This window comes from Vombatus ursinus, unplaced genomic scaffold, assembly GCF_900497805.2.
Source record: "Vombatus ursinus unplaced genomic scaffold, bare-nosed wombat genome assembly UNPS02011353.1, whole genome shotgun sequence".
Lineage (NCBI taxonomy): Eukaryota > Metazoa > Chordata > Mammalia > Diprotodontia > Vombatidae > Vombatus > Vombatus ursinus.
The window spans coordinates 618,609-634,128 of record NW_020951131.1 but is presented as its reverse complement, the minus strand read 5'-3'; the positions used below and the strand labels follow the sequence as shown (position 1 = coordinate 634,128).

Here is a 15,520-nt window from a genome sequence, read left to right as displayed (position 1 = left end):
CAGTGGGGGAGGGGGACACAAGGATGCACCCCCAGGCCCCAGTGGGGAAGGAGGGCACAGGGACGCACACCAAGGACCCTTCCAGCTCCCACCCCATGACCCTAGAGTTCAGGCTGATTTATGGGCTGACTCTTGATGGGCTTAATTAAGCACCTACTACATGTAACCAAGTAACCTAGTTTATTTGCCCATTAATTTTTCTTTATCTGACCCTCTACATTTTGCTTTTCTTTTTCAACCATCGCTGTTGTTCCAAGTTTCTGGTGCCCTTGGTCAATCACGGGCAAACCCACCATCAAGCTCTTGGTGTTTTTCAGATTCCCTTTTTGGCAGAGGGGATCAGGATTCATGGAGAAAAAGTCACTGAGGCACTGAGGCCATTTCACGAGCGGATGGAAGCCTGCTTCAAGCAGCTGAAAGAGAAGGTCGAGAAGCAGTATGGCGTCCGGACCATGGTGAGCAGCTCGGGGTTCGGCAATGTCTTTGGAGTTGGGGGAGGGGGTTCTCTGTGGCAGTGTTCAGAGGAAGGACATGGCCAGTAGGGGTGGGGGCCACTCTGCTTGGAGAGCGAGGGAGAGAAGGGAGCTGTGGTGGATGAACATCTTCACTCATGGGAAGGTGATGGAGCCCCTGTTCCTGTAACTAAGAGAATGGGAGGGAATGCACAGGTGGGAGCTCACAGGATGCCTCTCAGGCCATCCTCAGGCACTTCTGAAGCTACCTGATCCAACCTGGCCCTGAACAAGGAGCCCCTCTGCAATGTACCTGATACATGGTCACCAGCCCTTCATTGTGGCCCTCCATCGACGGGGAACTCAGTACCTCCTGAGAGAGCCGTTTCATTTTGTGAGAGCTCTTACTGTGAGGAAGAATTGCTTTTAAAAAAAATAGTATTTTATTTTTTTCCAGTTACATGTAAAGACAGTTTTCAACATTCATTTTTTTTTAAGGTTTTGAGCTCCAAATTTTCTCCCTTCCTCCCTCCTTCACCCTCCCCCTCCCCAAAATGACAAGCAATCCGTTATAGGTCATACGTGTGCAAGCACCTGAAACATATTGAGGAAGACGTTCTCTCCATCCAGTCTGGACCTACCTCTCTGTTACTTGGGCCCATTGGTCTCAGTTCTGGGGCCATGCACGAGACAAGCCTAATCATTTCCCATAGGACGGCGTTTCTAAGACTTAAAGACCACCATCATGTTCCACCTGAACCTTCTTTCTCCAGGCTGACCAGCTCCCCAACAGCTGATTAGTTATCCAGATTAATCATTCATTCAATCGATTAATTAGTCCATCAGTCAACAAGCATTTATTAAGCCTCTACTGTGTACCAGGAACTCTGCAATACACTGGAGATACCAAGACAGAAGCTTGTATTCCCATGGGGAGACAGTATGCTGGCTGTCCCCTCTCCCGGGGATGGCGCTTCCTTCTCACCTCCCTCTCTTGGAATTCATGGCTTCATTCAAGACTCTGATCATGCACCACCTGAGGGGGGCAGCTAGCGTACCCCTCCAACCCCCCCAGGCTGCTTTGTCTGTGTTTTATGTGAGTCATACACACCCATGTATGTGTGTGTGCGTGTGTGTGAGTGCGTGTGTGTGTGTGTGTGTGTGTGTATGTGTGCGTGTGCCCTACCTGCCTCTAGGGGTGAGGGGCCCAGAATACTGGAGGAACCCAGGAAATCTTTCTGTGTTTCCTGCTGCTGTTTGAATGTGTCTCCATTTCAGTGCCCCGGGGTAGGATCTCAGACCAAGAATTTCTTCCGCTGCTCTGATCCCAGTCTCTCCCCTCCCTTTCTCCTAGAGGGATGGGGCCTCGGAGCAGGGGGGCCGCCCAGTGGCTTCCACAGCCTTGGTCCTGCCCCTTCCCCCTGCAGCCCCTCACTGGAAAGCGTCATTTTGTCTGGAGCCAGAACCAGTGGCCCTGTAGGCGTGTTCATCTGAGGCTTACCTTTACATACTTTCACACTTTTTTTTTTCTGTTGAAATGGATTTTACCCAGCAGAGCAACTTCTTAGGTTTCCAGGTAGATCAGTGGAGCGGAAGTGGAGGAGTGGTGACGTTCCCTGCCCTCAGGATGCTTGCAGTCTAGTAAGGATGGGAGGAATCGCTGAGACAGATCATAATCACACAGTATTACTCGATCACGTATAAAACGGGGTCTGAACAAGTGCCTCGTGATGTCTGAGTCCAGGGGAGATTTTTCTGGAGAAGGTGTCAGGTCTTGCACCAAGGACCGAAGACCTTGGGGAGCCGTTGTGCTCTTAGCTTTGGGCCTGGGCTAGACCAGCCCCTACCACACCCGGGGACCCACCTCCCAGCATCAGCTTGGCAGCCTGACAAGCCACGCTTCTCGGCCCCGCTGGCCCGGTCTGAACCCCTGCTGCTGAAGAGACTCTCAGAAATCAGGGTTTTTTCTTGCCGCAGCTCTGGCTGGAGGGCCCTTCACCCAAGTCAGAATCTCTGAATACTGCTTGATGATTCGGTGTTTGCACTCATTAAAATCAGCATCGAGTGCCAAGGAGAGTTTGAGTGCCAACATCACGTGCGCCCAAAGTGTGACTCTACTTGGGTCTGAATTCATTTGAAGAAATCTCCAGGTGTTCGAGCGACCAGTTTTCTTTGTGTGTGAAATGGACTGCCGGCGTCTACTTCAGTCCGGCCCGTAGACCCAGAGCTGAGCCCCCCTGTAGGGTCGCTGAGGGGGAACTGAAGGTGGCAGGGGTAAAAGGAAGCCAAGGCCGTTAAGGGTCAAGGAGCTCACACTCTAAGGAGCACAAGAATTTGGACTGGTGATCCTTCCTCTGGACCTGAGGCCTGGAGCCCACAGGGCCTAGTTCTAACCTTGGGGGGGCTGTTCCCAGCAAATCCCAGCCCTGTGAGAGGCCAAATAGAAGCTTCCTTGCAAGGCTGGCCGGGATCTTAAGGATTAAAAACACAGAAATGGGTATAAGTATGATAAAAATGCTGACAGCTTCAGATACGATGCCCACTTCTCTTAAGAAGTGGCCATTTTCCTTGACTCTGTGTCATCCAAAGGAAAAATTTCCAGGTTTTTAAGTGACTGACTCATCAGTAGTAATTGATCGGGAGGAAACGTGTTCCAGGAAGGAGGAATGGTTTTAGAGACAGGACCAAACTGGACTCTTCCAAGGAGTATCTTCTCTGGCCTTTCTCGGGTCTTTTGCACACAGTGGGTGCTTTTTGGTGAATGGAGTGGAATTGAAACCAAGAGGTCATTAATATTAACTACATCCAGTGACATGAAGGTCTCAATAACACAAAATCATGTCAAAGAAACAATGGAGAGCTTCCAGGGACTGGACCCCCAGGCACTGGGTTTCTAATTTGCCAGGGAATCTTGCCAGGCTCTTTAGAACTTTATCATCTGGTGGAAAGAGTTTGTTCATTCAAGAAACATTTATTAAGTCCCTAGTGTGCTCAGAGCACTGTGTGAGAGGCATGATGGGAGGCTGAGTCTAAATAAGATCTGGCCTCTGCCCTAAAGGAACTTGTAGTTCAAAATATCTGCCTCTTTCTTGGAATCCCTGGGTTCAGATCCCCCCCGCCGCCCCTTCCCGGACACAGATTTCAGACCAGCCTTGGAGCCCCGATGTCCTCATCTGTAAAGTGGGGGTGCTCAGGTCCGTGCTGGCTAGCCCCAGAGAGCTACGAGCTACAGAGTATTGCAAAGAAAACTACTTTGAATGAAGAAAGCTGAACCAGCTCAGCTGGTGGAGTCCCTGGACACACGCCAGTGGCCGCAGGTTGGAAAAAGCCTGAACACCTGAGCGCTAACAAATGACAGATTCCGGATGGAGGATTATTCAGTGGGGAGAAAAGGAAAGTTAATCAGAAGAGTTTCTGCTTTCTCCCAGCCGAATGTCAAAGCTGCTTTGGATGTCATTTCCCAATGGAAGGCCTTTGGTTCTGAGGGCTGTAATCCAGGTTGTTTATGGGAGTGTGGACGGGTCACACTCAGAGGAAAGTTGAATTCTGTCCTGGAAAGAATTTTGACCAGTGATCATGGGGCCAGACCTGAGATTTTGTTTGATTTTGATTCCTCCCGGCCCGCCTCTCTCGACACCTTGCAGTCTTGGGTGGGAGGGGTTCCCCGGAGCACTGAGAGGCAAAATTATTTGCCCAGGGTAACACAGCCAGGAAGTGTTGAAGGTGAGTTTTGTGCCAGACTTGCCAGTTTGACATCCCAGGGCTAACCACTGCACCTCCCCCAATTCCAAGCATCATTCTGAAATCATCCGGTTGCCAGTGCTCGCAGCTGCATGACATCAGTCCTCTCGTTTGCAGCCCTCGGGGATGGACGACAGACGAGGCAGTCGCCCGCGATCCATGGTGCGCTCCTTCACCATGCCCTCCTCCTCCAGGCCCCTGTCGGTCGCCTCGGTCTCCTCGATGTCCTCAGACAGCACCCCTTCCAGACCTGGCTCTGATGGGTAAGAAAGCGCCGACGCAGAATGGGGGGAGGGGGGGCTGAAAAAAAGTCGGCAGAACAGGGGATGTTTTCCCTCTAGAAGACGAGACTAAGAATCGTGCTGTGTCTTTGAAGAACTGTTTCCATGGGCTCTGCTGACCAGTCTCAGGGAGAGGCTGGACATAAGCGCACTTGCTCATCATTAGACCTGCCCTAACATGCATTGGGATGCTCCTGGCACTATGCAGTTTTCTCTCACCGGAGGTCTCTGAGCAAAGCTGGGTGACCCCTTTCTGGAAATGCCAGAGACGGAGTTCTTGTTGAGCTGGAGCTCAGACTGGAGGGAGGCTGAGGGCCCTTCCGGTGCTGGGAGCGCTTGCACTGCCCTGGTTTCATTGTCAAAGCCTCTGAGGGGCACGTGGTCTCGTCAGCGTTGCTTCTCCTACCCCTGGCAGGTGCGTTATTGCTTCCCATCCCACAGATCTCCCATGCAGGGTCCTCCCAGTACCCTGGTTCTAAATGGTCAGAATGTGCCCCAGCCCTTTGGGAGAGGTGGGAAGGTAATTGTGCAGGGCTGGCTTTGCCCAGCCGCTAAGCTCCCCAGAGGAAAGGGTGGCCCAGCCTGGCGGTCTTCCGCATGGGTTGGCACCCCCATGCACCATCCTCCCTCCATGCTCCCTTCAACTTTCCACCCATCCTTGGTGTGTTCGAGGCCAGCGATAGCAGAAAGTAGCACAGCCAGCCTCCCTATGATAAACCAAAGCTGGGCTCTCCACCTTCTCCCTGTGTAGGGGAGACCCATCTGCAGCTGGGATTGGCAGTTCACTGACCACCAGACCAAGCAGAACGATTCTGGTTCCACCACTGAACACAGGGGTCCCCTAGCAGCAGAGTCACGGCTGCCCTGCTCTGCCTTTAGCAGCTCTGGGGCATTTCGACATAGTCGTGGCGTCCTCCACGTAGGAGTCTTTGGCTCATAGATTTAGAGCTGGAAGGGACGCGGAGGCCGTCCAGGCCAAACCCTTCATTTTACAGATGCAGAATATTAAGGCTTGGAGAGAAGAACAGAGGGAAACCACTGGCCTTGCGCCAGCCAGGTAGTGGATGACAGAGCGGAGATTTTGAACACAGGTCCTCTTGGTGACAATTCTAGCGTGCTTTCCCCTCTCACTCAAGTGACTGAAATCCACCAGGAGTTCTGATGGTGGAAGCAACTGATGTCAGCCAAAAAGTAAATTACATTAATGTACAAGCAACCATTTTATGAAATGCGAACATTGTAGAGACAGACCAAATTTTATTAGGTGAAAATGATAATAATAAGGACCATTATTATGATAGAATATATAATATACCATGTTACATATAATTGTTATTATTTATTATTAGCTTTTATATAGTGCTTTACTCATATTATTTCATTTTATGCTACAACAACCCTGAAGAGAGGTGCTATTCTTATCCCCATTCTCCTGAGGCTGAACAAGGGTAAGTGACTTACCCAGGGCCACACAGCCAGTGTCTGAGGTCCGATTTGAGCCCAGGCCTTCCTGACTGCAGGCCCAGCACTCTTTCCACTGCACCATCTTGCTGCCATTATTAGTAAGTAATAAGTAATTAGTAAGTAATATCCTAGCACTGGAATATGATTAAACCCGGCTCATTATAAGAAGAAATACGTTATGAGTATGAAAATGTCATCTGGATTAGCACAACCTCCTCTCTCCTCTGAGAGCCTCACTGGCCTTTGCATGTCGCATTCTGCTCTGTGTCCATACTCTCCCAAAGGGGGAATGCCAGATGTGGAGGCTGATTCTAGCTCCTGTGTGACTTTGAGCAAGCTGGCCTCAATCAAAGCCTCTGTAATGGGAGCTAAGTGTGAACTGAGTGACCCCAGAGGCCCCTCCCAGCTCCAGATCTCCAGCCCCAGGATCTTGTTTTTGGCTCTGTTCTCCAGGGGTGGAGAAGGATAGCCATGAGGTCTCCCAGCAGAGAACTGTGCAGATGCAGTCACCCAAAACACTGTAGCCTGGGACCATTTGGTGGCTGGCAGACACACCTTCCTGACACACACACACACACACACACACATATTACCAATGGTACTGAGGGCCCTGCTAGGTCATGGCTCAGGGAGAAACTGATGTTCCTACTGACCCCGAGTCCTCCACAAAGGTCAGATTACGTGCCATGGGCTCTGGTGAAGAGAGTGAGGCAGCTCCTGCTTCCATCTCAGGAAGGTTTCTATCCCAGATGCTGCCCTCCACCTATCAGCTGAGCCTCCAGAAGTCCCACCCTTGGGTTCAGGGGAGCCGAGCCGGCCGAAATCAGCTCAGGGCCAGCCCGCAGCCGTCCCACGGGTCACCATTGCTCAGCACCCTCCCAGCTTTGGGCAGTGGTTTAGCTAAGTATTTTGGATTCATAGCCTTTATTTTCATAAAATCTTCATTTCCACCTATATCCCTCCCTGTGTCCCTACCCCTGACTCTGTTACTTCATAACAAAGAATAGAAAAGAGAGAACAAACCTCAGTTCTGCCAACGTCGGCAGCCCATCAGCTGGAGCAGACGGAGTATGCCGTGTTCCCCTCCCCCCCAAGGAAGGGAAAGAAGTCCATCTTCTCGTCTCCTCCCCAAGGTCATGTTCCAATCTTCTAATTCAACAGCATTTCATTTATTTTTTTCTTCCCCTTTCCATTTCCATCGTGACCATCATCCTGCACACTTTTTCCTGATTCTCTCTGACGCTTCTTCCATTCCCACGATTCTCTGCCTAGTTTACAGTCATCATTTCTTACGTCTGTTCCAGTCTTGGGGGAGCCTCTTCTAGACTAATGTAAGATGCTGAGGTTGCCATGACATTCTCATCCTTCAGCCAAGATGAGCATCACTTGGTCCTTTTGGCCTGTCATCCAGAAATGCCCCACTAGCTCCGTTCTTCTTTCTCTAGCTCGGTGATAAAGGAGAGGCAGGTGTACGTGACTGTGATATTTCAGGGTAATTCAGAAGAGTGTGTTAAGGAGAGGTCTTTGCAGTTTAAAACCTGGAGGGACACAAAACTCAGTAGAAATGAAAGACTTGGGAGGCCTGGGGTTAGAAGACCCAAGTGTGAATTCACTTGCTACCCTGTGACCATGGACCAGTCACATGCCCTCTCTAGGACTTGGGGATTGGGCTCAGTGACTTCTAGAGTCTGGAAGATTTTACCTGCAATCCTCTGGAAACACTGGTACTCAGGTTTGACCCATGTTAAATGTCATTTATTTAAAACATCCCAAAGCCTGATGGGTAAGATCCTCATGCTTTGAGAATCATCTTATTCTCATCCAGAGAAGGTCAGGTGATTTTTTCATGATGTTCAGACCAGCCGCCCCCATTAGCCCAGACACAGAGACTATTTCCACTCATTCCTCTCAAAATGGAGCATCAGAGGCAGTGCTGTCATCCCCCCAGGGCAGCCCTGGGGGTAGGGGGTGGGTTTAAAATCCAAATTCCTTTCAAAGCAAGGTTCCCGGCCCCGAGGCCAAACTGTGCAGAGGTCCCCAGTTTTCTCCAACCCCCAAGAGTAGCTGCAGTATGACCCATCTCATTTTTTATTCCTGATGTGCTAACCGCCTCAAAAATGGTTATAACTTTCTTTTCACCATCAGTTTAATGGATGCTTTTTCTCCAAAGACGACCCCTGCGTGGAAGTTTTCAATTTAGCCGTGTTTAAACCCTGTGTACTTATCATTCCAGGCCGGTTTGCTGAAGGAATTTCATTCCATCCTCCCCCAGACAACCCCAAGGCGAGTCTGGCCAAGTTTTCATTGGCTGTGACTGAGAACAGCCCCTGGGTGTCCTGCAAAAGACAATGTCTTTGCACCATGGAGACCAAGCCCAGCTCCCCTCCCTGGCAGCCAGCGTGGCACCTTCTCCCAAGGAGGCTTTCATGGAACCTTTGGCAGGAGCCTAGCTCATGCACCGGCTGCCTTTTCTCCCGCCTTGGAGCCGTCACCCCAGGCAGCAACTCCTGCCGCCTCCAAGTGGGGTCCGCAATGCCAGAGGTAGAGGGAAAAGGAAAGGTCACATGTTGGCGGGCGCTTCTCATAACGTGAGAAGTTCAGGCTGGGACCCCACTCGTGGCTCTCCCACGTCACTTCCCGGGCCGGTCGACATTTCACAGGCTTTGTTGTCTCCACAGGCCCTGGCTTGTCACCGGAATCAATTCTTAGCCTGACTCATTGATTTTGAGTTTTTTAAATCTAGAAATTAGAAAAAAAATACAGAGAGCTCTTTAAAGTGGCCCAAGTTATAAAAAATGATTCTTATTTAGACATAGAAGAAGATTCCAGTTAGGCAAATAGATATCTCCACTGATCATCATTGATATCACAGGGCTTTAAATTCATTCAACCAGATGTTTACTGCCTGTGTGACCTTAGACAAGTCCCTCTAATTCTCAGAGCCTCAGTTTCCTCTTACATAAAATGAGAGGCTTCTAAGTTCCTTCCCAGCTGTAGACTTTCGAGCCTCTTCTATGTGCCAGCCGTATACTGGATGCTGGAGACCCAAAGACAAAATGAAAACCTGTCCCTGCCCTCAAGGAGCTTCCATTCTACTGGAGAATTTCGGTTGTCGTTATGTATCCATTTGGATGAATGTCCAGATCTTCCTGAAGGCAGCAGGAGTGGGCTGCCTTTGGACAGTCTACCATCTCATCCATACTGAGATATGGGCAGAGGGAGGGGTCACATCATCTATGACCAGCTCAGTCAAGGCGAGGTCTTTGAAGGCAAAAGTCCATTTTACCATGCTCCATCTTGGAGACTCAACAAGACTCATGGTCCACGGATAGAGAGAGATAAAGAATAATAAATTTGGGGGTTCAAAGAGGCCATAGATGTAGAGCTGGAAGGAATCTCAGGGACCATCTAGACAATCCCCCACCCACCCGTTTTACAGAGGAGGAAAACTGAGTTTCAGAGAGGTGAGGTGACCTCCCGAAAGACGTGGAGGTAATTAGTAACGGAGCTGGGGTTTACACCCAGGTCATACAGTAGGGTCATAGATGTAGGACAGGAAGAGATGTTAGAGGCCAGATGGTCCAAACCCCCTCATTTTGCACATCACTCATCCAAGGCAGGAGACAGAGGGATAATTCAACCCTAAGACCTCTAGATCCAGAACCACCCCCTGTCCTGCACTCTCTCTTACTGCTCAGTGCCTTCCCCCAAATCCAGCCTTCTTCACTGTCCCATACCCTTCAGCTGCGTGATCGCGATGGAATGGCCGCTAGATTTGGAGTCCAGATTCCGCTTGTGTGACCCCGCCCTCTGGACTTCAGTGTCCCCATCTTTAAAATGGAGGACTCAGACTCAGTGACCTGGAGGTTGCCTTTCAACTCCACTGTCATCCTGTGCTTTTTTCTTTTCCCTCTAACCCAGTTGTGACAAGGAAGTTAGAGCCCGGGATGGGATGGGGAAAATAAGTCAAAATGCCCATGCTTAAAGGAAAAGAAGAAAATGGCAAAGAGCTTTATCTCTAGCCAGGGTGGCAGAGAGGGGACAGTGCTGGACGTGCCCAGACAAGTGACACCAGGCGAGACACGTCACTCTCAGAGCCTCAGTGACCTTACCTGTAAAATCAGGTCCTCCCTATCTCATGGGAGGAAAACAAGCTTTCTAAGAGGATGTTGATAGAGACTATGATCGTCCAATTAAAAATGAAGTACTGAAAGGCTGAGCCCATGCAACCACAGACTCACAGATGAGACGTTCACAAATTAAAGAAAAACTTTTATTTTGCATTTGGGTAAATTTTTCTTTCACCTAATCAACAACCTATGAAGTTACATTTATATGTTTAAAGAGAAAATGCCTTTACTATAGATGAAAGGAGCTCACAAGTTCAAAAGAAATTAAATTCTTTTTCAATCATCATCGCCTTTTAGCCGTGCTGTGTCTTACCAACCATTACGGGAGTGTTTAGTGTCCCCTAACTCAGTACCCATCCTGAGGCAGAGAGGAATTCTAGAGAAACCTGGCGTGAATGGCTTTTCACCACTGTCTTCATCTCCAGCAGATTTTCCCATGTCAGTTTTAGGTGCATGCCTTGGACTCTCCCAATGTTAGTCCATCTGAAATGCTCCCCAGATTTGGGGTACCCTGATGGCATGCTGGCTGACTGCATCCGAAGAGGTTGCAGATGTTAGAAATAAATATGCACAAAAGTAGTTTCTATTTTTTTTAAGTCTCTAACATGCTAAGATGCCTCTTTCTAAAAGCTCAATCTCACAAGAAGGAAGTTGATTTTCTCAGTGATGCTGAGGGGTGTTACTGGTATGAATCTCTTGCATGTCAGCAGCAAGAGAGACTCTCAAACCAATGACCAGAGAGAGGGGTGGGTAGCTGGAGTCCATACAGGGCCAGTACCTATGGAATGTAGCTGCACCACACAGAGCCTGGGACTAGTATACATTACTTCACATCCATCATCCTCCACCTCTGCAAAGAAATGGGGAGGTAGCTTCCCCTCTTCTTTGGGCCCATAAGGTATTTCTCTTTCAATGCACTTAAACGCTGCTGCATGTATAAAAACAGATGGAGAGAGCGGGTTATATTTGTAGATTGACCTTAAATGCCAAATTCATCATAACAGTGAGAGATGAGGAGTTGCAGTTGATTGTAGTTTTTTTTTATTCATTCATTCATTTTTTCCCTGCATGCATGCATTTAAGCCAGTATTTCAGGAGAGCAGGCAACAATCACGTATTAAGCCTTTACCATGTACCAGGCAGTGTGCTAAACTTTGGGAATACAAAGACAAGCAAAAAGGAAAATAGTCCCTGTCCTCAAGGTACTTACAGTCTAATGAGAAGACGTCACATATAAGCAAGCTGAAAAAGTGTCTGGAGGCAAGGGGTAGGGAGGTGATGATGTGAAAGTTCTGTTCTCTATGTATTTGAGAAATGAGGCCTTTACCAGAGAGATGATGTAAAAAAAAAATTCCCAGTTTCCTGCTTTCCTTCTAATCTTGGCTGCATTGGTTTTGTTCGTGCAAAAACTTTCTAATTTTATATAATCAAAATTATCCATTTCCATCCCATAATGCTCTCTATCTTTTCTTCAGTCATAAATTCTTCCCTTATCCATAAATCTGACAGGCAATCTATTCCATGCTTCCCTAGTTTGCTTTTGATATCACCCTTTATGTCTAAATCACGTACCCATTTTGACCTCATATCTGTATACAGTGTGAAATACTTGTCTGTACCGAGTTTCTGCCAGACTGCTTTCCAGTTTTCCCAGCAATTTTTGTCAAAGTGATTTCCTGTCCCAAAATCTTGGATCTTTGGATTTCTCAAGCACTCGATTACTATGATCATTTATTAGTGTGTATTGTGTACCTGTTGGATTCCGCTGATGGCGGTTTGTAATCTTAACCATAAGAGCTGACCTCATCTGAACCTCCTAACAAACCTGTGAAATGGGCACTACAGGTATTGGATTCGTGGATTTAAAGCAAGAGGGGACCTTGGAGATCGTCAGGGTAACTCCTCATTGTACAGATGAGGTAACTGAGCCCCGGAGGGGGAGAATGCTTCATGCGTACTCACGGTCAGTCAGTGACCATTAAGTGTCTCTTACGTGCCAAGCACTTGCCAGGTGCTGGAAATACAGGTACAGAGAGTGAAATCATTCCTGCCCTGAAGGAGCTCATGTTCCATTGGGGAAGACCACAAATACGTGTCAAAATATATTCGACAATAATATAATCTATGCAAAGCAGTTAAATAGAGGCTAGTTTAGGAGCATGGGGGGATCAGGAAGGACCGGGGTGGGGGGTGTTTGAGGCGGGATTTGAAAGCAGATCTGTTGACTCCATCCCCTGTCCTGTGTTGCTGTAGCGGTACCATGAGATTTGCTCTTTTCAACCTGTCATTCCTAGAATGCCAAATAACATTTCTTTTCATCAAAATCATCACATCCTATAAATCATTTCTGTCCTGGCCAACTTCTGTTGTTCCCATTAAGTCTTTCAACTGAATTTTGAATGATTTTTGCATTTAGGAAAAAAAAATAACATCTGTCATCAGGTGCTGCGTAGTCAATCTTTTCATTGACCAGAGTCGACCACATTCCCTTTAGGTTTGTTCTGGAGCCCCTCCTGCCAAAGAAGATGCATTCGAGGTCCCAGGACAAGTTGGATAAGGATGACCTTGATAAGGAGAAGAAGGACAAGAAGAAGGAAAAAAGGAACAGCAAACACCAAGAGATATTTGATAAAGAATTTAAGCCCCCCGACGTTTCTCTGCAGCCGTCTGAGGCGGTGATCCTCTCCGAAACGGTAACTGAGGAGGGAAAAGCTGGTGTCTTTGGGTTCTGCTGGCTAGAAGCCGGGTGAAAGCCTTCAGCGGTGGTGTCTGCTTCCAACCCATTTGGGATTGAAAGAGACCCTCAGGAAAATGAAGGTGAAATAGTCCCGGCTCACTATTTGTGTCTGGGTTGCTAGCCCGGCACTGGCAGGAAGGGGTGGGTCAGCATCTAGATTCTAGCCATGTCTTCGATCAAAGTGGCGTGCTGTTCTTTGGGAGAGACGGAGAGCTGTGAGCCAGACAGGTCAGAAATGCTGGGTGAGCTGATGGTCGGCCCCCAGGGGTATTCGGTTAGCCGACCCCCCAGGGTCGGAGGGTCATAGATCTTGGCTTTGTTCTATGGGCCGTCATTATCATGAGTTGGACAAAGGCCTGTTTATCAAAATCGTGGGTAACACCAGGCCGCGAAGGCAAGCTAACTCCTTGGATGGCAGAGCCAGGATGCAAAAAGATCTTGACAAGTTAGAACAACACTCTGACAAGACAAAATGGAATAGAATTGGCTGTCAGATGTAAAGTTTTATATTTGAATTATAGTAAGGTTAAAAAATCAACTTCACATGTACAAGATGGTGAGCACAGCTAGACAGCAGATGATGAAAGTGATCTGGGGCTGTTAGTAGACCCCATGTTCACTATGAGCCAACAATGTGCCATGGAGGCCATGGAAGCCTCCATGACCTGAGGCTACAGTAAGAGCTGTTGTTTCTGGGGTGTGGGAGGTGACGGTCCCTCTGTACTCTGCGCTGCACAGACCCCATCAGGAGCAGAGTAACAGCACATTTTAGGAAGACCTCCATGAGCCAGAAAAGACCCAGAGGAGATGCATGGCGGGGAATAGAAGGTCGGCCTCTGAGTCAGTGACCTCCCCATGCCACAGCAGTGGCCGGGCGACGCCACACAAGTCCCTTTGTAATTAGGGACTGTCAGCACATACGAGGTGCTGCTCGGTGTTGGGGTTGGGAGTTTCCTTGCTGGGAGCTCCTGATACCAGGGAAATCACAGAAATGGGCCAAAAATGAAGAGCTCGAGATGATGGTCCAAGACAATCACTGGCCTCAGGGTGATTCCAGCAAAAGAACAGGGATGTTTGGGCCTCCCCCCACCCCCTACATGTACCGAGAGGACTGCCTTGGAAAGAGGCTTCTTTGTTTGATGAAAGGGAAAACTTCCTAAAAATCAGCCCTGCCCAGAGTAGATTGGACATCTTTGGGTGATGGGCTTCCCGTCCTTGGAGGTATTCAAGCAATGTCTGGACAACCACCCAGTGCCTGGAACTTAAAGGTGCTTCTTAAATATTGATTGATTGATTATTGAGAACGCCCCCTCCTGCCAGCCTCTGGAGTTTGCCTGTAGGTGTCATCCTTCCTTGGACTTTGAAGGGCTCTGTGCCCTTGGTAAGCTTCCTGCTCAAGTAAGCCAGAATGCTACAAAAACCTCCCAGGGTAAATCCCTTACTGCATTTAAGGCCAGGAGACGCAGGGTTTCTGCAGCAGAGAACGCGGGCTTTCTGCTGGTGGGGCACAGAGTGCTACCTCGGGGGTTCACGCATTTGCCTGAGCTCCGAGAAAACCCAGTGCCCGTCCGGCAGAAGCCCGCGGTCTGTCCTGCCACTTAGCTTGAAAACCCTCCTCCTCCAGGGCTGTCTTTGTTAGTGCTTATCCCTGGAGAGCTGTGGCTTCGGGTCAGCCGTCAGCCTCTACCTGATGCCTTGCCTTCTGGCCCTCAGCGTGGCGCAGTGGCATGGCCCCATTCTTGCCCCGGCTGCCTTCTGTGACTTCAGATAAGTTACTTCATTCTTCTGGCCCTCAGTTTCCATATCTGTCAAATGGGTAAGATGGCAATGGGAAGCAATGGAAAGAGCCGTGGATTCCCGGGCCCCGAGTTCAGATCAACTCTTCCACTTGCTCCCTGTGTGTCCTTGGGCAAGTCAGTAACTTCCCTGGGCCTCAGTTTCCCCACTTACAAAATGAAGGGGTTGGACCAGGTGACCCCAGCTCCAGGTCTGTGACCGTCTGTGGGCACTGGCTTCCCAAGGCAGGGTTTGGGAGGTTGTTTCTCTCATTCTGACTTTAACAAACACCAAGTACGATGAGCATGTCCATGTACGTGGCAGAGCAGATGTGGCAGCGTTGTCCAGGAACCTGATAAATTCAGCCTGTGGCTTTCAAAGCTGAGCTGCCTGCCTGGGCCTCCTTCCGGCCACCCCTCTGCTCTCTTTGCTGAATCGTGAAAACAGATGCCTCAGTCTGCCGTGGGCAGAAAGAAAAGAAAAACCAAGCCCTTGTGACAACTAGGCCTGGTCAAGCCAGCCAGACCCCCACGTCGGCTCTTCTGTTAGTTTGTTGAGATTAAAACTGGAGGCTGGTGACTTTTCTGATCGTCATGGAGAGCAGGAGATTCAGCCAGAGTGAAGCCTCACAGCTGGCCCCGTGCTCTCCCCCTTCTGTGACTATGCAGAAAAGCTGGTTTTCAATCTCTGCTCTCCCCGAGAGCCCAGCACAGTGTTCTGTGCTCAGCAGGCGCTCCATCAATGTGAGATTAACCGGAGAATACCACTCCCTGGAAACACACGGCAGTATTTGTGGCTTTGCATAGAACTGCAGACCCGTGTTTCTGGGATGGACTTGTTTCCAAACAAGGTCTGTTTCTAGCCAGAAAGCCAGAATCCCAGAGCTGGATCAGGCTTCTGTGGCATTGGGGCATCCCCTTCCCCTCTGGAAGTATAAAG

General features: G+C 49.1%; 1 protein-coding gene across 1 annotated transcript in view; it reads left to right on the top strand.

The window, feature by feature from the left end:
- DOCK1 (dedicator of cytokinesis 1) overlaps positions 1 to 15,520 on the top strand; it is a 523,683-nt gene that overhangs the window by 494,549 nt on the left and 13,614 nt on the right. The window contains exons 46-48 of the mRNA XM_027855939.1: positions 318 to 455; positions 4,311 to 4,456; positions 12,563 to 12,761. Coding sequence (XP_027711740.1) covers positions 318 to 455; positions 4,311 to 4,456; positions 12,563 to 12,761 — 483 coding nt within the window. The remainder of the gene's footprint in view (positions 1 to 317; positions 456 to 4,310; positions 4,457 to 12,562; positions 12,762 to 15,520) is intronic.